This window comes from Prunus avium, chromosome 2 (assembly GCF_965620075.1).
Source record: "Prunus avium chromosome 2, drPruAviu1.hap1.1, whole genome shotgun sequence".
Taxonomy (NCBI): domain Eukaryota; kingdom Viridiplantae; phylum Streptophyta; class Magnoliopsida; order Rosales; family Rosaceae; genus Prunus; species Prunus avium.
The window spans coordinates 37,721,814-37,749,798 of NC_142285.1; the positions used below are offsets into that span (position 1 = coordinate 37,721,814).

General features: G+C 37.2%; 3 protein-coding genes across 7 annotated transcripts; 1 reads left to right on the top strand and 2 right to left on the bottom strand.

Moving 5' to 3' along the window:
- Positions 1 to 349: 349 nt before the first annotated feature.
- Positions 350 to 6,629, top strand: LOC110767549 (patatin-like protein 6). Its single transcript, XM_021971128.2, has 3 exons — positions 350 to 1,898; positions 3,521 to 3,816; positions 5,687 to 6,629. Exons 1-2 carry the CDS (start codon positions 768 to 770, stop codon positions 3,788 to 3,790), a joined length of 1,401 nt encoding a protein of 466 aa, XP_021826820.1. The 5' UTR covers positions 350 to 767; the 3' UTR covers positions 3,791 to 3,816; positions 5,687 to 6,629.
- A 4,893-nt stretch (positions 6,630 to 11,522) lies between these two features.
- On the bottom strand, positions 11,523 to 18,260 carry EMB1144 (chorismate synthase, putative / 5-enolpyruvylshikimate-3-phosphate phospholyase). The gene is made up of 13 exons (XM_021971140.2): positions 17,832 to 18,260; positions 17,122 to 17,272; positions 16,661 to 16,737; positions 16,473 to 16,531; positions 16,136 to 16,219; positions 15,954 to 16,046; positions 15,000 to 15,080; positions 14,199 to 14,330; positions 13,985 to 14,087; positions 13,760 to 13,854; positions 13,588 to 13,653; positions 12,145 to 12,229; positions 11,523 to 11,945 (listed from the first exon to the last, which is right to left on the bottom strand). Exons 1-13 carry the CDS (start codon positions 17,977 to 17,979, stop codon positions 11,788 to 11,790), a joined length of 1,332 nt encoding a protein of 443 aa, XP_021826832.1. The 5' UTR covers positions 17,980 to 18,260; the 3' UTR covers positions 11,523 to 11,787.
- Positions 18,261 to 19,238: 978 nt separating this feature from the next.
- EMB1997 (para-aminobenzoate (PABA) synthase family protein) lies at positions 19,239 to 27,607 on the bottom strand. 5 transcript variants are annotated; one of them, XM_021971588.2, is made up of 14 exons: positions 26,996 to 27,607; positions 25,851 to 26,143; positions 25,311 to 25,442; positions 24,776 to 24,843; positions 24,236 to 24,300; positions 23,976 to 24,042; positions 22,971 to 23,231; positions 22,757 to 22,891; positions 22,295 to 22,612; positions 21,904 to 21,983; positions 21,590 to 21,692; positions 21,247 to 21,329; positions 20,062 to 20,679; positions 19,239 to 19,907 (listed from the first exon to the last, which is right to left on the bottom strand). In XM_021971588.2, exons 1-14 carry the CDS (start codon positions 27,067 to 27,069, stop codon positions 19,427 to 19,429), a joined length of 2,778 nt encoding a protein of 925 aa, XP_021827280.2. In that variant the 5' UTR covers positions 27,070 to 27,607; the 3' UTR covers positions 19,239 to 19,426. The 5 variants fall into 5 exon arrangements, with proteins under 5 accessions (XP_021827280.2, XP_021827274.2, XP_021827284.2 ...); XM_021971582.2 differs by having other exon boundaries at positions 22,295 to 22,623; positions 22,757 to 22,883; positions 26,996 to 27,605; XM_021971592.2 differs by having other exon boundaries at positions 22,295 to 22,623; positions 22,757 to 22,883; positions 25,851 to 26,240; positions 26,870 to 27,605.
- Positions 27,608 to 27,985: the final 378 nt, after the last annotated feature.

A 27,985-nucleotide genomic window follows, 5' to 3' on the forward strand; every position in this document is an offset into this window, starting at 1 on the left:
GCGCTGGGCCCCACGCGGTAACGACAAAGGCGCGAAATATAGAAATTTTTTGCTCTCTTGACCCCTTAAATTGACCGTTGATCACGGACGAATAGCAAGCGCCCACTCCTGACCGTCGGATCGAGCGAGGAGGGTAAACCAACGGCCTCACCCGTCGGTGTACCCATTGGGTAAACAGTGTAAAAGACAAAAAGTTGATAACCATTAACCGGGGTTAAACTCGGTTAAAACTAGAAAAACGACGTCGTTTACTGTCGTTCAGTTAATGTCAGAGAAAAAGAGAGAGAGAGAGAGAGCGAGTGGTATTTTTTAATTTATAAAATAAAAGGGTATATAAGAAACAGACATGCTCTGCAGAGAGTCTGTGTGTTTGCCTGTTCCTCCTCTTCTTCTTCCTCTGCGTTCTTCATAGCCTTTCTATCTATCTATCTTTCTTTCTTTCTTTCTCGGGTTTTGGTGTGCGTTTGGTTTGGTTGGTTGGTTTTGTTGGTTGAGCTTTTCATGCTACTCCTCTCTGTGCGTTTAGCTCGCTTTGGTGGCGTGCTCTGTTAAAAGAAAACAGACTGGACCTCCAAAACGAATCCGTTTCTCTCTTTCCCTCTTTTTCTTTCTCGGAGACTAAAATGAGAGTTGAAATTCCTTTTGTCTAACCTATATATAAGCATTTTTGTGTTTTCATGGATATTATCGAAACCAAGTGAGGACTCTCTGTGTGTGTGTTTGGTGGCCGAAATTTTAATCCGAAATTTTGTATTTGGGGGGAAAAGATGACTTCGACTCGGTCCGAAATGCAAGAGCCGAGCATCGACACCGATAAGCTCAGCTACGAGATTTTCTCCATATTGGAGAGCAAGTTCCTCTTCGGCTACGATGATCAGAAGCTCTGGGTCCCCAAGCAGGTCTCTCCGTCTCCGCCCCCCTCCGACCCCAAACTCGAAACCCAGCCCCAATCCGAAACCCCCGTTTCGGCAATCAAGAACCAGAGGGGCAAAATCTGCATACTCAGCATCGACGGCGGAGGAGGCATGCGGGGGATTCTCTCTGGCAAGGCCCTCGCGTATCTCGAGCACGCGCTCAAGCTCAAATCCGGCAATCCCGAAGCCAGAATCGCTGATTACTTCGACGTTGCCACCGGCGCCGGCATCGGAGGCATCTTTGCCGCCATGCTCTTCGCCAGCAGAGACCAGGCCAGGCCTATGTTCAAGGCCGACGACACGTGGCGCTTCCTCGCTGATCACGGCAAAAGCTTCGTCAACAACCGCTCCTCCTCCGCTGGTTCGGGCGGGTTCCTCCGGCGGTTCTTCCGAGGTTCTGGTTCGGGTTCCGGTTTGAGCGCCACGGCCGGTTTGGAAAAAGCGATGAAAGAGGCCTTCGCCGATAACGATCGAACCCTGACTCTAAAAGACACGCTCAAGCCGGTTTTAATCCCCTGCTACGACCTCTCCAGTACGGCGCCATTTTTGTTCTCCCGCGCCGACGCCCTTGAAACCGACAGCTACGACTTCCGCCTCTGGGAGGTCTGCCGCGCCACGTCAGCCGAGCCGGGAGTCTTCGAGCCGGTTCAAATGCGGTCGGTAAACAACCAGACCCGGTGCCTCGCCGTGGACGGCGGATTGGCCATGAGCAATCCGGCGGCGGCGGCGATCACGCACGTGCTGCACAACAAGCAGGAGTTTCCGTTCGTGCGAGGGGTCGAGGACATAATGGTCCTTTCCATAGGGACCGGCCAGTTTCTAGAAGAAGCAAGGTACGAGTACGAGCAGGTGAAGAGGTGGAGGGCAAAGGAATGGGCTCGGCCCATGGCCAAAATCGCCGGCGACGGGTCAGCGGACCTGGTGGACCAGTCCGTCGCCATGGCGTTTGGTCAGTGCGGAAGCAGTAACTACGTGCGCATTCAGGTACGTGTACGCTAGGCCGTTGCTAACGTGCGCACCGTGCGCAATTAATTAAATTTGTGTATTTTTTTGTTGGCATGGAGTTAATTTTTGGGTTTGGTTGTTTTTTGCCGTTTCTGGGGCAAGTGCAACCGTGCAACGAGACACTGTTACTAGTTAGCCAGGCTGGTACTGTTCAGAAATACGATGTAAAATGTGTACATACTACACACGTATTGACAGTACTAACTTGCGCTGGGGGTGTGGGTTTCGATTTCATGCAATTAAATGCGGGTGTTTTGTAACGTAAAAACATTTGGCCTGGTGTGGTGTGGAGTGGGGGGGCATTGCTAGTTTTTTTTTATAGCTTGCTCTATGCTGCAAAGTGCACAGACCAAGTGAAGCAAAATGGGGGACCTTGGGTTTTTTGTTTCCCTGGTTGAATTGATTGCACGTGATTATGCGTTGGGTTTGGCTGTGAGCCTGTGAGCCTGTGAGCCTGTGAGCTCTGATTTTGTTTTCTCAATTAATTTTGGGACCGAGAGAAGGAATGGAGATTCTGGTTGGTCCGGCGCAGGTTAGCTGATTAGGACTTTCTGTCTTTTACACAAACTAGGCCTAAAGCCTAGAGTTGACGGGTTGTCTTAGTAAATTGGTTTGGGTTCTTGGCTTTGAAGTTTTGCTTTTCCTTTGCAGTTTTGGTCCCACTGCATTGCATTCTATTGATTTCACTGATAAATTAAAGACTTTCTCTTCTTTATTTCTTTGCTGGATTTCAATTTGATACCTTTGAAGTTTGCTTCTTGAGGCAGGCTCAAAAATGATATTTCTTTATTCACTCTTTTCTTTGTTCTTAGCTATTAGCCTTTGGTTTGCCCCCTGGTGTGGAAACTTGGAAACCATGACCTGTATTTTTTTTAAAAAGAGGGTAATGCCCATTATTGTCTTACCAATCTTCTTTTCAAAGGAAGTAGCTATTGATTGTGGATTCCTGACCCTGTAATATTGCAGCAATTAGTAATTAGATGGAAATGGTTGGATAGCTGGGGTATGGAGTTGCTAGGAGTGGTCACAAATTGCTTGATCTTAATAAACAAGCATCCTATAATTTAGAGGTCTAGCCCTTATTACTTGGACAATTTTTATGTACTGTCAAAGTACCAGAACTTACTGCTCTGATTTTCCTGTTGCAGTACATATCTTTGGCTGAGGCTCTTAAAATTTTAATATCTGTAGAAAAAATGTGGGGTTATACCTTTAATCTGACTGTGGTTGTTTCTCTCCATTTTAGCAAAATGAATACTATTCTAATCTATTTTCCTACTCTTGGATAAAAGGTTACTATCATTGACCCACAACTTTTTGTCATTTTCTGTGTTCTCTTACGGTTTATTTTATCTCTGAGGTGGTCCTAAATTAGAGCTGTCACCCAAATCCCAATGGTTTCAGCTGTTAGGTAAAAAAAAAATATATTTATTAGAAATATATCCTATAATTTTGGATCTTTCCCAATTTGTGGGTTGCTTGGTTTGAATATGACCTGTGACTAATATGCATGGCTGTTTATAAATCCTTGGGTTCTGAATCAATATGCTAACTGGAAATTAGTTTTTGAACATAGCTAATAATTGGATGGTGTTTATCAGGCAAATGGGACAAGCTTGGGACGGTGCGGGCCAAATGTAGATACAGACCCAAGTCCCAACAACGTGAAGATGCTGGTAGGAGCGGCAGAGGAAATGCTGAAACAGAAGAATGTTGAATCAGTACTCTTTGGTGGTAAGAGAATTGGTGAGCAGAGCAATTTCGAGAAGCTCGATTGGTTTGCCGGAGAACTGGTTTTGGAGCATCAGAGGAGGAGTTGCAGAATAGCTCCCACTGTTGCCTTCAAGCAAGCTGCTGCCAAAACCACTTAGCCTACTACCTCCAACAAAACCAAAAGGTATGTGCTTTCTGTTATGTTTAAACCTCACTCATCTTCTATACTACGTTCATACCTCAGAAATTTGGAGAAAAAGAAAACAACTTTTCTTGTCAAAACAATGTTTCCCTTTTAATCATTAAACTAGAGTGAAATTATGTCCATTGAAATTAAGAACATACCATGTCCTTTGTTTTTTTCGATTCGTACAACATTGTACAAGCGGCACTCATGTATTAAATTTGAGTTTGACGCATTCTGACTAAACATGTCTGTGCATCCCTGTAGTTTTCTATGATCTTTGTAGTTGTTTTAAATTAATCCTCAAATTTAGGTTAGATATCCTGTCAGTGCTATGATTAGTTGTCAGAAGTTTATTAAAATTCAAATGGAGAAAGTGTTAGGCACAAATGTTATGTTATGTTATCATGCAGGCATGGTATAAGAAATTAATAAAGATATGTTGTTGGTGGTGAAGCCTTCATACTATTTTAAATTCAAGAATTTGTTGAAACTTACATAGCATGAGTTATTTAATCATATGGGGGGTTCCACTAATAATGGTTACATGTCATCTTATTGTTTGATTTTATTAAATACAACCTGTTATCATGATGGCATGCATTCAACTACTGTTTCTAAGACTTTCTCCTTCCAATATGGTGGCATTGATTAATTAGGTGTCATGAGTTGTAGTCACGAGCAGAGCAGGCATTGAAATTTCTTAATCTCTGTTTCTCCGTGGGCTGGTCTTGTCATTTTCTTCCTCCTTTATAACAACCAGTTTGTTGTTGTTTAACAAACAACAAAAAAAAATTACACCAAAAAAAAGAAGAAGGTAAAACTAGATGATTGCTTATAGCCCCATCTGTTGTCGGCCTACCGACACTTAGTTTGGAATATATTTAAGGACATTTTGGATATTTTTAGCGAACAAACATGAGGAAAAGGCATGGAGGGGTGTTGTGGTCATTTAGAAGAGAATCAAATCCTTGTGGTCCTAAAGGCAATTCCGTAGTCCGGAAAAATGGTTCTCCTTGTGAGAGCATGCATGTTTCTTTTGAATATCAGGGGCAAAATTTTATTGCTTTGCTTTTATGGCATTGGCCTACAGAATCACACATGCCTATTTGAGCGAAGACCACGTCCACACTATCTAGCTATTAGCTCATTTGGAACTGAAACATTCATCTTTTTAAAATTACTTAGATGCCTTGCTTGAAATAAGCAGCATATTCCTTCAAATAATCAAGTCTCTGATTTATGTCTCTCATGCACCATTATCTGTACACGTAGTAGTGCCTTGCGGTCCATGATTTTTTAAATGCTCTAGGAGAAGTGTCTTTTCTTGAAACACAGAGGAAATTTTGTTTGGTGTGCACAAATCACTGGGGCCATGCTGAGGCCCTTGTTTAATCATCCTTAAAGACCTATATGTTAGGTAAAAGCCTAGTGAATAGAATTGTAGGTACATACAAGGAGTCTTATACATAAAAGAAAAAAAATTGTGTTGGATGGTTTCCTGTCCACAAGAAGCTGGATAGAAGCTGGATGCATCATCCATTATAATAGATTGGATTAAAGAGTGTTTAGAGCTTGTGACCAGATAGAGACTGGCACAGTGGCACTTACACTTCCTTCCCAACTAACTTTTCAACAGACATGGGGTAAACCTGGAAAAGCCAAAGGGGTCAAATTTCTAAAGTTTTACATTCTCTTTTTGTTCAAACCATTTTCTCTCATTGTAGTTCTAATCTTACTATTACTTCTTCAAAATTTCAAATCATACATGTAGATTACAAGTTCTTTCATTTATCTTCCTCAGCTCAAATGTACGTTTTTACTTGTAGCTTGAAATATAACAGCAAATTATTTTCCCCAAATTTTGCAGGTGAATAGACAGACATCAAAGGAAGGGAAATCCAAAAAACCAAAAAAAGAAAAAAAAAGAAAAAAAACAAAACAAAACAAAAAGAGGAAAAGCGAAGTAATGTAGCAAACAGCTTTACTTTTGTAAGTGGAGATAGTAAGAGAAGAGGAGGGATTGTGGGGGTCATTGGATTGAGTGAAAAGGACTAGTAGTTTGTAAAAAGGGTTGAAGATATAATGGGATTCTTTGCCTGCCAGAGGACATGCATTGTGGTCTCCACTCTAACCTTTCTACAATGGCAAGGAACCAAGGGTGGTAGAAAAAAGCAAAAGCGAGATCAAAAAGCTTTTGAGGTCAAACAAACAAGAATCAGATGTTCAGGTGTGAATCTATTGATTTCAGATTGAGTAGTCAGGGGGTGGGAAGAGAACTGTTTCCATATTTCTTCCCCTACCCTTTTTCAGTTTTATATGTTTCAATTTTCCCCCAAATGGGTTGTCCAATATCCGTCTTTTCATCCTCACTCTCAAGAAACTTGAGAAGGTGGGTGGGTAGGTGGTGGTGGGCTAGCTAAAGCTTATGATGAAAACCCAGAATTAAAAAATTAGCCAAAGCTATTTGTTTGTCTTTGGCTTTTAGCTTTTAGCTTTTTACCTCTTCAATATTTTTTCTTTTGAATATAGAATGTTTGTAGTGGTGGCAGAAGAGTTTTTCAGAGTGTGGGCTATCTTTTTCAAGCAACTGACCATTTCTCTCCAGAGTGGGGGCCTTCATATTAGGGGCTAGTTCTTGGAGCCTTTCTAGAGGTAGAAGAAAAGTAGTCTTTTTTTGTTTTTCCATGTTGAAGTGTATAATATAGGATTTTGGGTCCTCTATTTGAAGTTCCATGATTTGTTTAAAGAGAATTCCAACTTCTTTTTGTACATGCTTGTAATTTGAGAGATTGGTGGTGGGTGTTCTCTTCTCTCTTGGCTGCAGTTTCACTTTTTCTCGAGTGTAGCTTTCATGCGTTCGGCTTTTTCGTTGCCTGTTATTGACTATTGAAACTTTTCCTACAAATGAGGTGTCTGCGCATGACTTGTATCTTCATGTACAAGGGTCAGCGCGGCTGCTGCACAACAAATCAATGAAAATTCACTGTTTTTTCATAAAAAAGAATGATTCTATTAAGACACTCAAATATTCACCACCACGCCCAGTCCACATCAGAATGCTCCCCATTCAAAATCCATGGATCATAATCCTAAAATATATGATTGTGGAGCAGATATGGGCTTTTAGTTAGAGTGGATGTGTTTCCCATTCTGCATCCGAGTTCAAATCCCCCTTCTCGTAGTTTAGATTAGAATAGAATATTGCTTGTATAAAAAATATATATATGATTGTGGATAAAAATGTATGAACAGTCATTCTTCAAATAGACTTGTAGCTTTTAAATAGTTTTCCAAACTATAGATCTATTAGATGTGGAGCCAGTTGTTTAATCAAATGGCCAAAAAGCAAACAATGACAGGAGAAAAAATAATGCTTGCCACTTTATCATGAGTCACGACCAAGTAAGCCAAAATGTGTAAGGGGTTTCCTCGATTGGAAAAAGTTTGCTTGTTTTATTATTTATGCATGCCACGGGGACAATGGCTAATGCTTGCTCATTCCATGCCTTGTCCAAATCTTTTTCAGAACAAAAAAAAATGATGTCCAATGGCATGCCAAGAAAATTACTACTTGCCCATGATTACTTTACCTGGGGGTAAATAATTGCTTGTTGGTAGCTTCTACTGCCCTCTTTTACCACTGCCTTTTTAGTGTGGTGGGTATCTTATCACTGTGGTCATAATGGGTTTTCACAACTTGCAAAGGATTTATGTTGAAGCAAGCAAAGCATCCAATCCAATCCCAAATTCAAGCGCAATTAGTAGTACAAATTGAAGCAAAAAGGTGAATCAGAGCAAGATTACTCCGCATAAGCAGGCTTTTACTTTTGTGAAGATTGACCTAATCATGGTTCATGACCCACCAAATTAAGTTTCACCTCCTAAACCTAAAAACCAACAAAATTAGTTGGTTTCTTTATGCATGTGGTTGGTAAGTTGGTAGTGGCTGCCTCCTCCCCTTTTGCGTTTTGGGTGGGTAATATATTCATCAAAGTGCATTTTCCCTAACCTACTACTACCCTAGGCCTATGGTAAAACATCCTTTCCGCCCTATTCATCAAAGTGAAACCCTCTTTTCATCTCACTTTTCCTTTTCCACAACTTTTTTTTTCCCTCCATTTCCGGCCTATTCATCAAGCTCAAACTAAAATAACAAACAATGAATAAAAAAGAATGAAAAGGGTTGATGAATATATATATATATATATATACATATTATAGGGCCAAGTCATTTCTTAAACATTTGGTGCAATGTCCTTTTTTTTCCAATCAAAATACAAAGTACACTAGATGTTTCCTTTTTGTCACCTTCTTCTCAGCTCTTTCTTCCCTCTAGTATTGTGTTCTTTTTCTCTTCTTTTCTTGTTTTCTTCTTTTCTATTCGGGATTGGTTGGTAACCCATCTTTGATGTGCTCTTTCTCCTTTTGCCAAATATTGTAATTTATGTTTGGTGTTCTATCTTATACATGCATGATGATGATGAATTGCTCTCCCTCTCTCTCTCATGCATGCATAATATAATCCTGAAAGCCTTGAATTAGTGGACAATATAATACTAACTAATAATGGAATTTGCTTATAATTGAGCTTTCTAATTGGCATCAATTATTAGAGCCTGATCTCATTCCCTATAGAGACATATCATATTTTAATGACAAGATGATGTGATCCAGGCTCCTGCTTTTTTATCATCATCCTTTCCTTAATGCCTTTTGCTTACCTAATAATTATAAACCCTATGTGTCTTTAGTGATTTGATTAATTTAAAAAGATATATGTTAACTGAAGATGAGAACCACCATAACTTGACCTAGAACAATATTGTTATCCGGCTCATAATCTCACGACAACAACAAATTAATTACACTATATAAACATGAGAAACATGTGGTTGTGGTCGTACCTAGAAGATAGATGTGTTGTATCTTCCTCTTAATTAGGTATACATCGTAGTTGCTAATTAATGGTATATAATTTTTGATTCAGTGGTGTTTCTCTTTCCGACGTTGGGAAATGGCCAACGTTCAAATCCCCCTCCTTCAATAATATTAATCACAAAAGAAAAAGATGTCATAAAATATTCTAAGTTTGTGTTGTGTCGTCGGTCGATGATCAAGACTTGTGACAAAAAAAATAATCAAGGAGCTAGCTAGAATTAGAACCATAATATATCCAAATTATATATATATTGATGTATTTGGCGTATACGTCAGTACCGCTAAAAATTTATGTTAGACAATTATATATCATCATTATTTAGTTGATGAAACAAACACGTCAGTTCAATAATAATTAAGGCACTAATATCTCAAATTTATTTTGAAAAAGAAGCTTAGAATAGACTCTGACCTTACGTATATTGGAGATAAGCCCTAATTAAATGAAAGATAAGACACTACAATATGTAGGGATGCATGCATTTTCTCCGTGTCCAGTATACAAAGTTCTAAAAGACGGAATTAAACACAGAACTTCGGTTGCAGGATTACTCGTTAGATAAAACGTGACAGCTATTTTTCTTTTTTCTTTTCAAAGAATATTTGTTCTTTTATTACGCAAGTCTAGTCTCACATTCAATTGAAACCCAAAATGCACTCTCAAAACTGAAAAGAGTAGATTCTCTTAAACCTCTTTCACGTAACTTATTACATAATATCTAATTTAGCTTTACATATGCTTTGCATGCTTGAACAGTCAGATTCAGAGAGCATATATATGATATATGGTTGAAAACTTGAAAGGGATCTTACCACTTAGGCAGAATGACTCCACTACAAGAGCTAAAGCAGCTCAATCTCTTTTACCAAAATCAGAAATTTGACACCACCTACAGAAAATAATAGCATCTGTCGGTAGTCATATAAAAAAAATTAAAAAGGCTATATATATAAGCAATATAATTTCATTTTTTCCCTACCATAGGTCAAATTTTACCTGTTTCCAAATCCTGCTAAAGGTAAATAATATTCTTTATTGTCGGGTTCTTTCGGCCTTCCTTTTTGGTGTTTTTTTTATCTTCTTAAGAAAAAAAAATTGATTTACTACTTTGTTTTTTCAAATGTGAAATAGCTTGCCTAGATGCCATTGTTTAGTCACCTATCTAGCACCATCTTTGGTTGCCCATTTTCTGCAACCATGGATGACCAAGCTTTTTAGAGGAATCTGCTTTAAGCTATAAGCTTATAGCTTTTGAACATCTCATCCCCTTTTTCACCTAATTAATAATTTTGTATGGAGAAAGATTCACATTATGGACTAGAATGTGAAGGTGACGACAACTAGTAGAAAACAAATTGTCGATGGTGCTGATGATCTTAAAATAGTGGTTTGTGATCACCCATGCTGCTTCTTGATTCTCATCTTTATGATTTAATCCATATATCTATATAGACAATGTACATATTATATTTGCTGCTTTATGCATTCCTTTTCGTAACACCCCATGTCTGCAAAGTCTTATTTTAAAGACGAAACATCTTATTATAAACAAAAATGGTTTTGTAGATCAAATTAGGTGGTTAACCAGTCTATTGGGATGGTAAGCGAAATTGACAACAACAATAATCATTTGGGATTTTCCTATTATTATACAATGGTTGCAGACACGTTGTTAGCATGGGGTTAAGAAAAGTTTGAAAAGAATAATAAAGCAGACACCCCGGCATAAACTACACCCATTAAGTATATATAATACTGTATTTGATGTCATAGTGTTCTTTCATTTCACTTTCGAAATCGGTTGTGAGCAGTTTTCAGTTGACAGGTTTTTCACTGGGATTTGAGTGGGCATATGTAACTATCGGCAAAAACGCTAGCACGAGTGTGATGGGTACTTTTCCAAATGAAAATGAAAGATAACAGAATTTGTATCTATATATATAAAGTAAAAGGCAGAGAATGGTGAAACATTCAAAATACCAAAAAATGTCCTTGGTTAATGCAAATATTAAGAATTGAAATTATTAATTAAATGGGGATAATATGGTAAATTCACACTTTTTCATATTTAAAAAAATTAAAATTAAAAGAAAATAAGATAATGGATCCTATTTTTATGGAACACAACTACCCATTATCTTTTTTAATTCTAAAATAAATTTAATTTTTTTTTAAAAAAGCCTCTCGCAGGCGCGGAAGCGCATGCAGAGAGGCTAGTATTACTAAAGGGTGAACCAAGTAAACAGCAAGAAAAAGTAGGAGGTGAAGATGGTATCATTAAATAAAATAAGAATATCAGCTTTGGTATGTGATATATATAATATGGCTGATTCAATCTGATAACAGTAAAAGTTAGCTAAGAGTTTGTTAATGTTGGCACATGTGGTTCGCATGTCACGGCTGTAATTAGTTAGTTTACGGCTGTAATTAGTTAGTTTGTTAAGCATTAGTCATCGGCTAAACATCTGATATAAAACACTATGTCGCTGTAATTGTTCATACGATTGAAAATCTAAAAAAGGAAATTCTCTCTTATTTCATGAGTTCTTCAATATTCATCTTCTTCCTTCAGCCTCAATTCTTCTTCCTTTATACTGTTAACACAATCCAAAGAATGAATATGTGGGTTAAAAACAAATCTCAATGTCTTGTGAATCTTGGAAGTTTAGGAGCCGCACTTTCATTTGGAATGAACAAGTCTTGATTCAATTTCAAAATCTTGGAAATTCTCAAACGAAACAAAGCAACTAATTATTCACAACCATAAACAAAACAAATATTTGTAACATTTATTGGCTTAAAATTATTGATACAAATAGAATAGTTGAAGTTAGCTCATCTTGGGCAAAAAAGAAAGTGGTTGACAACATATATTCTAGTGTCTCACCACAATGGTAAACCAATGTCAACACATCCTCTATATTAGTCACAACTCAAACAGGAAAAGAAAAGAATGCCTTCTTGGACTCCCACACAGCACGTTTTATGATAATGAATTACACTGAATGATACAGAAAGTTTGTCAACTTTCAACTGTGCAGAGCAGCTTCCTCAGCTGCTTCAACTTCTGTTACGCGCAGAGGTTCTTGTAGCTCGGGATTGATAGGAAACATATGACACTGTGCATAATGTGCCATTAGTTGGTCCACAAGCGCAAGGGCTATCGTAGCTTCCACCATCGGCACCGCTGCACCATTCCACCAAACAAAACTTGTAAGACCATTCAAGACCAAAATCACATTTATCAAGGACTTGTCCCGTTTTTTATTAACCAATTATAATCTAATAGCATAAAAGAAAAAACAGGTTCCAAAATCGCTATGATGCAGGCAGTTAAAATTAGAAAAGGATTGCTTTATGACAGTATACATATCATTCAGACATACCTCGAGGAACAACACAAGGATCATGGCGACCTCGAGCTATAAGTTCTATCTCATTTTTATCTCTAGTCACTGTATTCTGCTTCTTCTGCACAAATATCCCAAAACCATGACAGTTTTGTCAGTTAATTACAAATTTTTTTCACAAAATTACATACATAAAAGAATGACCTGAATTTGGCTCAAAATTATCCTCTTGACTAAACCAAGATAGCATTAACAGGATAACTGCCAAGAGTTTGCTTTGGACATAACTATCCCTTTTTTATTTAATTGAAAACCCTAAAATTTAAGGGTAAAAGGAGAATATTCTAAGCAATATTAGTGGCACAAAAAGCATGAGATACAGATGGTTGCCATAAAATTGCTTTAAATAATGAGAATAAGATGATATGCTAAATGTGCAAAAGAAAAAACCACATTAAACTTGTATTCAAAAGTCCTATAAGCCCAAAATTGCAAGTAAAAACAGAAGAGCTAATTTTATCATCTAAGTCAAGCACAAGTTGTTAACTAGCTTTGCACCTAAAGTTGAATACTTTCAAAATTACTGAGCATATACACAATAGGAATAAAACCGAGCTATAATATAGATGATGAACATGTGGCCAGGGGAATCAATAGTCCATTAAAATTAGTACTCTAATGGCCCAAAACATGATTTATCACACATTAGTAACAGAAAATGAATCAAGAAGTGAGCAGTGCCAGCTGAAAATAGCGGACTAGTACTCCAGTGTCACAGTTTAGAGATAGATAGAGAGAGAGAGAGAGAGAGAGAGAGAGGTGGGTCTATGTTAGACTTACTGAAATAGTAGCTGTTGGCCTGAAAGCTATTCTCCCTACCATAGGTCAAATTTTACCTGTTTCCAAATCCTTGCTAAAGGTAAATAATATTCTTTACTGTCGGGTTCTTTCGGTTTTTGGTGTGTTTTTTTTTCCTTCTTAAGAAAAAAAAATTGAGTTACTTCTTTTTTTCAAATGTGAAATAGCATGCCTAGATGCAATTGTTTAGTCACCTATCTAGCACAATGTTTGGTTGCCATGGCAAATTAAAGTTTAGTTTGTTTTATCCAACCATTGATGACCAAGCTTTTTAGAGGAATCTGCTTTAAGCTATAAGCATATAGCTTTTGAACATCTATATAAGATGATATGCTAAATATGCTTGTACCTAAAGTTGTATACTTTCTAAATTACTGAGCATATACACAATAGGAATAAAACAAGACAAGTCCTTGATAATGGACATGTGGCCAGGGGAATCAATAGTCCTTTAAAATTATTTCTCTAATGGGCCAAAACATGATTTATCACACATTAGTAACAGAAAATGACTCATGAAGTGAGCAGTGCCAGCTGAAAATAGTGGACTAGTATTCCAGTGTCATAGTTATGAGAGAGAGGAGGGAGAGAGAGAGAGAGGTTGGTCGATGTTAGACTTACTGAAATAGTAGCTGTGGGCTTGAAAGCTATTCTCATGTTTATGATTTCCCCATTGGATATTCCTCCCTAATTGCCAGCAAATACAATCTCAGTGTACCAGACATGCTCAAGAAAAATATTTACCAACTTATTCTACATTTAGAAGTAACAAATTGAAATCTAGAATAAATACCTGTGTCCCACCAGAGCGATTTGTTTTTGTCCTGATTTTTCCTTGTTCATCCAAATAGAATTCATCGTTGTGTTCACTCCCGGTTAAAAAGGTACCTGCCAGGTATTTGTGAACAGTAAGATCTTACTGAAAATATAGTGGGAGGAAAAAGAAAAACAATGACCATAAGATTTCTAGCAATCATTCTCTAGTCACCAAAAGTATCATAAGTTTGTGAATCTTAACCTGCAAATCCACTTCCAAATTCAAAACCCTTTGTTGCAGGTAATGACAAAACAGCTTTAGCAAATTCAGCTTCAAGTTTGTCAAAGACTGGTGAACCAAGCCCCTGAGATACAACTGCATTGTCAATACTCCATAACACAGAGAGAGAGAGAGAGAGAGAGAGAGAGAGAGAGAGAGAGAGAGAGAGAGAGAGAGAGAGAGAGAGAGATTTTACAGGTGGGCAGTTCCTAACGATGCACGTGACAACACCACCAATGGATTCCCCTTTCACCCTAACAGCATCAATGGCAGCAATCATCTTCTCTGCATATTCAGCGTCTGGGCACCTAACAATGTTACTCTCCACCTGACAATATTTCAATAAAAATAATAGTACAGTTAATGAGCATGTAGAATGGCCAAAAAAGGAGGAGCATCATACGGGCGGGCACCACTGATTAAGTCAATTTTTTATGAATAATAAAAGTTAAATTCTGTGTCAAAAAGTACTTCAAAAATCCATATGATTGAGAAGATTGAATGTGTAAAATTGAAAAAGAGTAAGCTACATGGAAATACTTGGGTTCCTTTGAAATTTATAAAACCAATTTACATCTAAGATTCTCCGAGAACTTGAAACCTCAAGTAACAACTCCATTGAATTATTGAGTTTTCTTACTGTTCCATCAGGTACTAAGGGGAATGTAGAGCTTTGTATGGCCAGTTACAGGTCAAAAACCAATTAGGAAAACCATATTTATGAAGAGGGTAATTTTCGTTTCACATTTGGGTGTGGTACTATTGTAGCCAATAATAACTCATGAAATGTTACTGGATGTGACAACCACAGATAAAACATATAATTGGAGAGTAAGAACAGTATCATTGTCTCAGAAATTATGCTACAAAATTAGGTACTCAAGAGTCCTAAATCATTCAGATATTTAGTCTGCATATTGAATGTTGTTCCTTGTAGCTGACATGCATTGTGCAGTGCTTATTATACAAAAATTTAAATTAATATCCATAATCCCACCTGATCAAGTGCCAATGTATAATGATTAACTGACTCCTCTGGAAGCACAACCTTATGAACTTGTGAAACATAAGCAAGAACCTGTAGATGTTACAAACATAAGGGAAAAGGTTTAGAAATTATGAAAAGAAAAAGAAATAAGTGCAGATAATATTATATGTACAGGCTGTATCTTATGAGATTATGAATGGCAAGATTGGCCAGAGATGTTCTGAAACTTTTTCAATTAACATAAATAGCTCCAAATTCCAATTACTTATTCACTATGATTTGAGGACACAGACATTAATGTCATGTACTGTCACAGACATGGTGCGTACGGCAAGTCCACTTCCAAAAATCTAGACATGTGGACATGCCAATACATGTGTATTTTTATTTATTTATTTAGAAATGTCATCTATTCTTGATATTCTTGAGCATATCTTTACTTGTAAAAGAAGCATATTGCCACAGAAAATTATGAAAATAATAGTCGCGATTCATTTTCTAGAAAAAAAAAATCCTAAGATCTTGATTTATAGGCAAATTAATATATATATTTTCCTAGGCGTCCAAAGCGTGTTCAACATGGGTGGACACTAGTCTTGTGTCCTTAGATGTCAAAGAGAGCAAAATTTTATGAAAGAAGCATCCTCAAAATCATAAGTTTCTCAATAACAAGTAATAGCAAGTTAAGACTACCTCTCAATTTTGAATTTAATAGTCAAATTAAAACTTCTCTTAGCCTGATAAATTCACAGTTCTTCAAGGTAAATCAACTTCAATAAATAAGCAGCAACACAATGATTAAACAAACTAGAGTCTCAGGATCATGGGGGAAAGTTATATGCATTAGCAAATGTGTCAGCATCATGTTTAAGAAACAAAATCCCGGGGAGAAAGTTTCCCCACCTCGCACCAAAACACGCACGCACACACCTACAAACAGAAGTACACACACACCACACACACCTCAGTTCCTGAGAAGGCCTTAAGGATTTTCTTGGCAACAGCCCCTGCAGCAACTCTTCCTATTGTTTCTCTAGCTGAAGATCTACCACCACCCTTCAATAACAAACTAGGTTAAGATCTACATATCTGCAATTCCAAACAAGTAATTGTGAACCTTTAATTATTAAGCTTAAAGATGGTACCTGCACTGATCTGACACCATACTTCAGGTCATAAGTTCGATCTGCATGTGAAGGCCTATAAGCTATTGACATTTCGTCATAATCCTAAAAACCACCAACATAATTATTGGAAAACTTTCTATGCACGATAAACAATATCTTCAGTATAACAATGCTCCACTGAACAAGTGATTGACTTGTAAAAAACATAAATGTGATTGTCAATTTAAATTCTCCTATAAATGACGAATCAGTAAAAATCACAAGAAAAAAAAAACACATTGCAAAGAAATATCAGTTTTTTAGCCCTTCCATTTTCTTTCCTCTTCATATATTCCCTCTAGCACTAGATACTTACACGTCCTCTCTGATCAGTATTGGGTACAAGCACAAGAATTGGGGTCCCAGTAGTCACTCCTGCAGTTAATTATAAAATCATTTAGAGTGCACACAAATGTGTTGAGAAGTAATTTCCTAGCTGAAGAGGAAACTACAAAAGGAACCCTGAAAAAAGCACATTGAACAAAAATTCCAAAAAGATCTAACCTTCATGAACTCCAGAAAGTATTCGGCATGTGTCAGTTTCCTTCCTAGGAGTAGTAATCCGACTTTGACCTGGCCTCCTGACAACCCATGAAAAGTTCGCATCAAAACAAATCAGAAACCAACAATAATAAAGGAAGCTTTCCGTGATTATCACAGGGAACACATTGTACTAATATCAACAATATAAACAGTCTATATATCCAAGGAAACTAACTGTGTCAGCATACAATGAGCCTGGATCAAAATACCTCAGAGACTTTAAGATGAACATGAACATGAAAACATAGTAGTAAAATAACATTCAATTGAACATGAAAGCGTACTAGTAAAATTAGATTCAATTGAACATGAAATGGGAAATATCAATCGTTACAAATTCAACAATGCAAGTTAGGAGAGTCTTCCAGCTCCCCGAAAAACTTTAAAATGAGCATGACAAGGGCAAGCCCTGTATCAAATACCTTCTGTCCAGGTCGCCCTGCAAATCAGCTTCAGAGAGGGGCATCCTAGGAGGACATCCATCGATTACACAACCAACACCACCACCATGTGATTCTCCAAAAGTTGTTACACGAAAGAAATTTCCGTAAGTATTGCCGGCTGCCTGCACCTCTGAAATTCAACATCAAAAAATTTCAGAATTGGAAGTCCTAGCTTACTACAATCCCTTACATTATATAAACTCCCATGTTATTTTAAAACTTGCATTAGAAAAGTACTAATTTTTTCTTCTAATCCCGTTATCAATTGGACTGAGTGATAACAGGGGTACTTAGTTTTTACAACTTTTGACCAAAAACAAAGTTTTTACAAATAGGGTAGTGCTTGCAGAAGCTACTTAAAGTCGCCGCAATCCCAATGACTAAATAATCTTTTAAAAGAATGAACCATGCTTATTGCATAAAAGAAATTCACTGGAAAGTATAGGGATTTATAACCTTAAGCAGACAATTAATTCAAGAGCTACATTGCACATAACAAACTTCTCACACATTGGACAGAGGAAGCAAAGAGTAGACTTGACCACTTAACACACAGCATTTACAGCCTTCAATGATGTAGCTAAACAATTTTAAGCAATTGAACATATGCAGAAATATGGAACTTGTACAGTGATTTGTATTAGAAGCAAAAGCAAATGAATTGAACAATCAGAGAGAGAGAGACTTACGGAGCTTCCTGAGAGTACGAGGGCGGATCAAAAACTGTACTGAGGGGGACGATAGATTTCGAAGATCCGAGGAGATAGAGCACAACCCAGAAAGCCCATCGGTCCTTGAAGCTCCGAGAAATGGTTTGGATGAGAGAGACGAAGCCATCTCAATTGAACTCACTGAGCCTCAGCCCACCAACCACAACACCCAGGAAGAAGAGAGAAGAAAAAGATGGAAGCTTTGAAGAAACTATAGAAAAAAAGTGGGTGCTTTGGATTTGGTTTGAGTAAAGAATCAGGTGGTCGAATTTAGATGCAATAGAAGTTAGAACCCACCAACTCCCTTCACCTACCCACCACTGCCACCACCACACCTTCGAGCTTTCAATTTATTTATTTTTCTTTGTTTGGTGGCTTGCTACTTATAGCCAATCGTACAAGTGTGGTGCGGGTAGGAGACTGGGAGATACAAATGAGAAAGGAAGATAATCGTAAAACATTCAAATACCAAAATACTTAAAATAAAAAATAAAATAAGATTATGGGTTCTGTTTTCTTAGGACACAATTACAACTCATTTCTCTTTTTTGGAACTTAAATTGAATTACTAATATTTAAAGATAAAAAATTTAAATAAAAAAATCCCAATTGGCACATAAGGGGCTAGAAGTAAATTAAATGGATTTTGCTAAAACACAGTCGTGTATTTGTTGAGTTGACGGTTCTTTATTGTTGATGCATTGTAGTTGGGAATTGTCCTGCTCAAAATTTTTTAGAAATAAAATAAGGTGATGTGTTCAAGTTATTTTAACAAATATATACAGAACTATAGAGTCAAAATATTTAAAAGCATCTATCAAGTAAATTTTGAAGCAGTTGATTGACACATGGAGTGTGCTGCCTAATTGAAGAGTGGCATTTCTATGGATTGACCATCAGGGTCTCGTCGTGTTTTGAGTGAAAATCATGAAAAACATGGGGTGTGCTGCCTTGTACGCGTATTCTTTATTAACTCAACTCAATTTTTCGGGACCACCCATGTGGATGATTGCTAAGCATTGATCGCTGAGAGCTCCCCATGCATCAATGATTGAGAATCACCTACTCGTGTTTGAAGGACTGATCTAAGCGTTCCTTGAATAATATATAAACTAAAACTAGTCACATGATTATAAAGATTGACACAAAATACTCATTACTCAAATCTCAGAGGCCTTTTGTCTTTTCTATTTATTTATTTTTATATTTTTTGCTTCATTATTTATCTTCTTTTGTCTGGTACCTGTGCTGGTTGACAAGGTAGGTGGTGGTGGTCAGGGTGAAATGTGAGGGGTGGTTAGGCTAATCAGACATTCCTCTATTATGTTTGACTTTGCCATGGAGTTGCATACAGACAGTCTGCCAACAAGTCAAATTGGAATGAGATTATAATTAAGAAGCATCCTTTTATTGTTTTCACAAATGAATCATGAATTCAATGGTAACTAAAACCAAAGCTATATATTGCCTGCCGTTTTCCACAGGGCCTGTATGAGTTTCTTCTTTGACACTACAAACAATCATAACAGGGGAAAAAAATGTGAAAATAGAGTGCAAAATATGTCAATCCCTTCCTACAGAAACTCCATGACAGCTTTTGCTGGAGCCTGTGTTTTCAAAACCATTTCGTCATACTCATCTTCAGGATTTGATAAAGCAATAATGGCTCCTCCTGCTCCTATTGAAGCTTCACCCTCGTGTATAACAACAGTTCTAATAACTATATTCAGATCAAATGTCTGGTTGTATGAGAAGAACCCAATGGAGCCGGAGTAAATTCCCCGTGAACTGTTTTCAATTGAATCAAGAAGTTCCATTGATCTCAGTTTCGGTGCACCTGTCATTGAACCACCTGGAAATGCGGCTCTCACGCAGTCAACTGCAGTTACATCCGACCGCTTCTTCCCACGAATTGTGCTCACCATAGTATGGACAGTAGCATATGATTCCACATCCATAAGATGGGGCACATGAACAGAGCCAGGCTCACACACACGACCAAGGTCGTTTCTTAGAAGATCAACAATCATCAGATTTTCAGCTTGATCCTTTTCACTGTAGAGAGATGGCAGAGTGCTCAAAGTCAGAATAAATTTAGCCAATACAAGAAAACTAAGATCCTGATAACAGCTCTTTCACTTGACCAAATTGTCATTTATAGTAACGTGGTTTTAATCTCCTGTAAAAAAAGAGAAGAGATTCATTTTACCTGTATTGTAGCTGTAGTTTGTGTTGTTCATCTTCCTCCAGTGTTGCACCACGAGCTACAGTACCCTTAATGGGCTTTGCTTCCAGTATACCATTTCTATCCAACCGTAGAAACCGCTCTGGTGAAGAACAGCAGATGCATAGGTTTTCCTTTGCAAAATTAAGCCAGGCAGCATATGGTGCTGGGTTTTTCTCTCTAAGGTGAAGGTAAAGTCCCAATGAGTCCATTTCCCCGATTCTTTTTCTCATCTGAGTCGTGAGACATAATTCATAGCTTTCACCATCTTTAATGTATTCCATACACTTGTCAACATCTTTTATATACTCCTCCCTTGATTTATCAGCAAGGAAACTTGCTTGACATTGTGAAGATGTTAAAGCCTGTAAATTTGGCTCCTCTCCCTCCGTAGTAGCAGAAGTTTTTAAGCTGAGAAGCTTCTGTTCTGTATCATCCAACCATGGTGTCTTACTTGTGCATCCTTCATCTATAGACAGTACATAAACATCGTTGGAGCAGTGATCAATAACTACAAGATTATCAGCAAAGAAAAAGCAAGCATCTGGAGTCCCGGATTTGTGGCGATTAGATAATGCTCCACATTCAACTTTAAGGCTATATCTGCATTACATGAAATCAGTGAATGCTCAGCTAACTTAAGACACATATAAGAAGAAGAACTATTTTTGGCTAGTGACAGACATTCAATCCAAGCATATAAATATGAAAAAGCAGGAACCGAAGGGAGAGAGATGATGAATTCTTATGACGGAACAGCAATCAGGAATCAGGATAGCTAAAAAGTAAAGAGATGTCTACTATTCAACTGATTATCTTCGGAGTCAATCAATCCATATTGGGATGACAGTCCTTCATTATCTTCAGGGTCAAGTATCCCATATTGGGAGATGACAGTCCTTTACTACTGAAGCATGAGCTCCAACTTTTTTTTAATTTTTTTTTGACAGAGTATAAAACTTCTTTAGGGAATGATCCATGCTCTATGCCTTGATGAAACATTGGTAGAGTTTGACGGCACCAATCATGCTTTTACAAGAGACCAACTTTCTGAGAAACTGATTTTCCACAAGCTAAATTAACAAGACTCAATCCATACACTGAGGAGTAGTGGATAAGAAGGAAAAGATTGTCCAAGAATGTTACATTCAAATAAACTTAACTGCATACCCCATGTAGCCAATATATCCACCATGAAAGTCAAATGGAAGTCCTTCATAATCCTTTTCATCATAGCAAAATGACAGGAGCTCCTGAAACACAGATCAAGCAGCAAATATTACTTCAAGCTTGGATACTGAACATAGTAACATAATCACAAACAAAATTATTTCCAAATGAACAGAAGAAAGTTTATGGCCATTGAGATGATCTCTATATTAAGTATAACACATGTAAAAACATAGAAGCCCAAATATATCAAGAACAGAAATAAAAGGAGATAAGGGCATTTGAGAAGCTATCATCCGCACACACAAGAAGATTACAACACAACCTGTAATTTCACTAATACCTTTTTCAAAAAGTCAAGAAAACCTTCTTCCAAAAATGTGCTTTTGGTAGAGCCTTGAGCATCCTCAACAGATAGAAAACCTCTGCCTTTCAAAGTCATATCACTGAAAAACACAGTATATATAACTTAGAAATACTCATAAAAGCTTTATTCTAAAAAAAATTATGATTAGTTTTATATGAAAACATTATGAATAACAAGGTAGTTATGTGATGATACTTATATGTTCAAACTTGAAGCCTCGGTTAAACAAATATTCATACAAAACTACAAATTTGATGCTAAAATTTTCCCAAATCAGTGTTCACTCAAACCTTCTATCAGACAATTTAAAGGTCAATTGCTTCCAAAGAGTTCCACCTTTTCCTCCCATAAATGAAAAGCGTGCTCTTCTCTGAACATTCAAGAAAACAAAGAAAATAAGCACCATAAAAGTAAAGACTATGATAATGCCAAATGTTTCAACTAAAACCTTCACCAAGAACTATGAGAGAAGGAAAACTCATGCTAAGAGTTGTAACTAGCAATCAGAAGCAAGTGAAACTTACCAAACAACTTATAAAACGAGATGGGGAAAAATTATCAATCTTAAGATGGGCATATGCATGGCAATTAAAATGTAAAATCCAACGCCACACAAGAAAGTATAAGAAGTAATATTGAGTTGTTTAATTGGAAAGAGAAATCACTGAACAATCAACAAACCTTTTCTATTGATGAACTGTCCAACCAAAAGGTGTTTTCAGCTTTATGATGTCCATAAAGTTCACAAAATATATTTTTGGCTCCACCAACCTGACCAGCCAAGTTCTTAAATCTCTTCCATTTGAGCTTCAGATATTTAACACCATTGCTTGGATGCAAAAGGTTAACCATATCGACCATACCAGAACAACTTCTATTACCTTCACTGTTCTTTAATAAGTTACTTCTAAAAGCCTTCCTATATAGTTGACCATCTGCATTATTTACCAGTTGCCTATGTCTAGGAACTTCTGTGAACAGTCGACTAACATGGGGAATCTGCACGCATGCTAAAAGAGGTTTATTGGTCAGTTGAAATTAGAGGCAGTTTATTCTAAGAAAATTATAATAGTTGTAAAATATATAGAACCACAAGGAAGAAGAAGGATAAACAAGTAATTCTAGAAAAGAGCCCCAGTTTACCTGTATAATCAAAATTCCGTTCTTGGAGGAAGGATGCCCTCGAACTCCGCCAGTACTCCTCTGTGATCTCTCTAAAATTCTTGAATATCTGCCTTCCATGACAGGTTGCAATACTCTCTGGATGGAACTGTAAGGCTTAACACATAAAGTCAAAAGGGTATTGCACCGAAAACCAGAGCCCAACAATCACAAATGCAATGAACATGCAACACACCTGCAAACCATAATGAGGCCTTGTAGAATGCATAATGCCCATGAGAACCTTTTCGCTCTGCAGTTTGCCAGAATGGCTGAACGGAGAATAACTTCCATTTTTCAATTTTGTTGAAAAAGATCCAGCAGCAAACTCTGAGGGAACATCAGACTTGTGGGTTTCAAGAAAAGAAAGTGCATCCACGGAGGAAGTCCATGCTATAGGAATGAGTTCATCTGGAAGTGATTCAACATCTACAACAAGCGAATGGTACCGCACCACCTGCAATTAGGTATAGTCCATAGTTAAGAATAACTATCAGAATCACCCTAAAGGTCCATGGTAGCTGCAGCATGCACTTGCTGCAAAACCAAATTAAAACATTAAAGTTCCAAGAAATCATCTTTGACCTTCTGTAATTTTAAATTTTTTCTTTTTCTTTTTTGTGGCAAGTGTAGATATAATATTTGAAATTTCAAGAATGACTGACTTCGGTTCTACATAAAAAGATCAGATCTAGCAAGTATGTGACTTAGATAATATTAATCATTATTCAAGTAAATGGTTGCAATCTCAAGTTCGCATGAAAATTATAATCTTAATAAAGTTTAAAAATTATTGCCCCTTTACAAGTTAATTACCATCACATTTTCATCCAACAAGTAAAGTTTTTACTGTCATAATATACAGAATAGAATCATCTACATGAAAAGTCAGAATTCTCGATCGCCTATTGTTTAGAAGCAAACTGAAAGTGAACTAGACACTGGCAATGTTCTTTATTTTTATTTTTTCTAGGATGTGAGTAACTTTAGCAAGATATGAAAAATCAGAGAAACTGATCAGTGTCATAGAGATTCCTTGATATATTTGACATCTTCCAAGGATAACCTTTCCATGGTATGGTAAAACGAATTACAAAGGTTGCAATAAACCAAAGAGATTTCAGTATAAGACAACTAAGTTTCTTATTATTCTTTTGTTACAAGCATTAATTTCAACTTCAAACTTTAAGAGAAGACTGACCTTGAATCCTGAGTTGTGGCCAGAAGGGATGTCATTGAAAAGTCTGCACCCATTGTGCTCAATTTCGCTGTATTGAGGAAAAAAGGAGAGTACAAAGTTAATAGAAGGAGAACTTATGGGGAAACCAAACAATCACAATAGCAAAGCTTCAATCCAAAATCTTTTTAATTGTAAAGCATATCTCACATTAATAATTATAAAATTAGGAGAGAAAATAAACACCCATGAAAACCAAATCTTGTTATAATATACAACTATACCTCAACCGTCCATGGACTGGTTCAGATGCGTGGACAACTTTAGAACCGTGCACATAAGCTAAAGCCTGTTTCATCAAAGTCATCCAGGAGAAGGGTGAAAACCAAGTCACATTAAGAGAACTATCATTCTTGATGAGAGAGGCTGCACATTCTGATATCACCTTCTTATTAAGGCCAAGATTACATGCTATTTACGTGAAATACACTACATAATGCAAAGATTCATATATGCAGATATAAATCTATAAATACAACTGTCTACATGCTGCACCAGAACAAGCCAAATAAATACATGTATTTATTTATATTAAGCATATTGTGCGTGTGTGTATTCACGTATGTAGTACGTATATTCCTCTTTTTGGCATGAAACTTTGTATATAAGATTCTTAGAACAATGTGTCAAAATCACTGCCTGTAGATACCATTTTAAGGGTAGCCTGTAATTCTCCATAAAAATATCATTATGAATGTAACTAGGAATTTTAACTTAAGCATCTAGGCTACATCAGAAGGGAAAAAAAGTATAAAGCAAAATACCTGATGTCCAAGACAAACACCCAAAATAGGGATATCCCAGCAGTCAAGCAGCACCTGAAGACATATTCCTGACAGATTCAAATAGTTTCCAAATGAAATTATCAAAATAAACTTAACACCTAAAGCAGAGGGCAAAAAAGAGCTGCAAACACTAGTCTAGAGAGCTGATTTTTTTTCCAATTAAAACTTCATTCAAAAACGGCAACAGAATGCAATGGAAGTCATCTATAAGTATACCAGAGTAAATCACTCAAGAGGAGAACAAAATGTGTGTGCTTGTACATAATCCAAAAGGTTGAAAACTCTTGAGAGTGAAGCCTATCTAATTAGCTCTGCAGAATAAAGGCTATCTAAATAAGACTTCATGAATCTATTTTTGGCCAAGATACAATTAGAAGTAACAAGTAATGCAAAAAGAAGATGGTGGCTTAAATATCATAACTCTACTTCTAGTCAATACTTCTTTCTGCTGTATATCGTGACGATAAGGATGGAACTAGAATAGAAAAGATAAATTTATTTTTCTCCCTCTCACCTATGTCCGCTGGGCATGTTGGGGAACCAGGTCCAGGTGATATAACAACATTATCAAATGCATTTTCTTCATACAAGTAATAGCAGATGTCTTTCCATGTCAATTCATCATTTCGAACCACCACAGGAGGCACTGGCACAATCAGAAGCTGAAATGTCAGAACCAAGTCAAAATTAAATTTTCAATAAAACACATCTGTATAAACCGTCAGTCAACTCTATTGCTCTCTTATGGCCCAGCCCTATTTATCTATCAATATGGTTTCATGAAGAAATATACCACTTTATCTAGCCAAGGCAGAAATTTTCCCATATAAGAAGCAATGTCCAGTTGTCTTTATGGCTATATTGGTAGCATGACTCACATGCTTTAATACTTTTAAGTGTACTTCACCAGGGGATAATCAGCCAACACTTCAGTATGCAGACATTACATTTTATTATTCCTTAGCAGGTTATAGACGAAGAAAACATTATAGCCCTGGGAAATAATGAGTGGCATACATGGAGGAGATAGAGGGGGAGGAAGAGAAAAGCGTACACCCATTAATGACAGACAGCTCCTGGTATATGTTGTATGTGTAGCTGTCATAGTTGTCAATCAACAATGTCCTCACAAATTCCAGCTTCTGACCAGGTTCCTGCAGGTGTTTCTTTCCCACATAGGATCCTTTTAAAGGCTGAGGCATCAAATTGCTAGACATCACCAGCTTTCTAGCATCATGATTAGATGCTCGATTTTTGTCCTTGTTATTGAAATTATCAACTTTCACAAAAAGTTCAGACTCTAGCATATTCTTGTTTGTGCATGGTAGCCCCTCAACAAAAGGATATCTGAGCTCAGAAGAAGACGAACACAAAGTGAAATTCATTTTTGTTACTTAGGATAGAGATTGTCAAAAGTTGTACACAAGCGCCCAAAACAGAGCTTCTGCAGCACAGAAATGTACACAGTTAGATGTGCCACCTACAGTTCAATATGCCATGCAAAGCAATATGGTATTTAAGTCTCTTTCTATACACCTATATGAATTTACTAATGTGGTCATTCCAGCATGACTACATAAATCACCACCCTTAAGTACGCAATAGCATTACCACTTCAGTCCATGTGTGTTATGTGTAATATATATTAACTACGATTGGATTTTTGCAATAAAGACATCCACATCTGTTTACTATAATTAGTAATGGGTTAGTTCTAGACTTTGCACTGCAATCCATAGAACAATACAAAACAGGAACTTTTGAGGTGCAGGGCCTACAGAAGATACATGCTGATACTAACTATGCTTTAAATGAGGAAATGGGTTCACTCAATTCCTCAACCAAGTATAAATATATTCACTTTGGCACTTCATCACTATGCTACAGAATTAGCTAATAGACTGAAACATAAGATAAACTACAACAGCTACCAGCTGAAATTACTTGAAACAACCAAAATGTCAAATCTTAATCCATAATCATATAAAATATTTCAAAATCCCACACTGAAAAGCATAAAACTTGCGGACAGAACAAAAAGAAAATAAAGGATAAGAAAAGTGAGAAGCGAACCTCAGAATCAGAGGAAGCAGCTGAGACGTGTGAAGCTTGTTGGGTTATTTATAGCTTTATAAATAGAAGAGATGAGAGAGAGAGAGAGAGAGAGAGAGAGAGAGAGAGAGAGAGAGAGAGGCATACGTTGTGGTGGGTTGGTATTGAATGGGCCATGGTTGGTGGTGGTGGAGGTTTGAGGAGAGACGAAGACTGCCCATGGAAACTTGGAAATGGAAAGACGGATGCGGGACCCACCATAACCCGATACGGACAGAAGCAGTCGAGCCCAGAATCAAGATTCATACTTTAGAGGAATCCTGGGCCGCATATCGCGGGTTGCTTGGTCCTCCTACCTTTCGAGTTCAAGACTTCAAAGGGTGCAGAGCAAACCGGGAACGGATCCGCTGTCCCCAAATTGTGTGTCCCTCATATCCCCCAATAATTTGTTGACACATGTCATCTCAATTAACAGAGTGTCAACTTTTTTATTTGGCAATTTTCTTTAGGAAAAAAAAAAAAAAGCCAAACCAAAACGCTCGTCACAAACTTAACAGGCTCATCTTCATCGACACCGCAAATTGTGATTGCTTCCCTTCTGATTAGTGCAATTCTGCATTGCAAGAGAACGGAAACAGAGCCGTTGAAATAGGTGTGGCAATCTTTGAGTGCAAGGTCCCCTTTGCATAAGGCAATTGCGTTCACTTTGTTGGGGGCTTGTCCCAGAGAAAAACCACGGTTGGTTTGGTTGGTTTGGGTGTTGGAAGGGAAAGAGGAGAGGAGGCCCCAAATTGGAGGGTGAAGAAGACTCGCGTGTATTAAGTTAAATGACATATGTCAACAAATTATTGGAGAGACATGGAGGGGCACACAATTTGAGGACAGCAGATCCGCTCCCAGTAAATACTATTTTGTTTCATTTATCATAATTTTTGGACTGTCGCCATTTTATTTTACTTTTACTTTTATATTTTAAAGATGATTAGGATTGGACTGTACTTCATTAGTATTTTTGTGCAAAAATTAATATGTGAGATTCTCTTTAGTTTAGATTTCGACATGACATTGACCGTCCCCTTATTATAATGTTCGCATATAAAAGTTCAATCTATTTTCTTAACTAATTAAAAGCATTTA

Bases quoted from the DNA above. Each gene is read 5' to 3' on its own strand.
- EMB1144 (XM_021971140.2), bottom strand. From the start codon at position 17,979: ATGGCTTCGTCTCTCTCATCCAAACCATTTCTCGGAGCTTCAAGGACC. The intron at 14,331-14,999 runs GTGGGATTATGG...AAATATTGTCAG, and splicing joins ATACATTGGCACTTGATCAG to GTGGAGAGTAACATTGTTAG. The intron at 13,855-13,984 runs GTTAAGATTCAC...AATACCTGGCAG, and splicing joins ATTTGGAAGTGGATTTGCAG to GTACCTTTTTAACCGGGAGT.
- EMB1997 (XM_021971582.2), bottom strand. From the start codon at position 27,069: ATGGGCAGTCTTCGTCTCTCCTCAAACCTCCACCACCACCAACCATGG. The intron at 22,624-22,756 runs GTAAACTGGGGC...AACCTCTTTTAG, and splicing joins ACGGAATTTTGATTATACAG to CATGCGTGCAGATTCCCCAT. The intron at 21,330-21,589 runs GTATTAGTGAAA...TCTGTGTTTCAG, and splicing joins TTCTTGACTTTTTGAAAAAG to GAGCTCCTGTCATTTTGCTA.
- LOC110767549 (XM_021971128.2), top strand. From the start codon at position 768: ATGACTTCGACTCGGTCCGAAATGCAAGAGCCGAGCATCGACACCGAT. The intron at 1,899-3,520 runs GTACGTGTACGC...GGTGTTTATCAG, and splicing joins GTAACTACGTGCGCATTCAG to GCAAATGGGACAAGCTTGGG.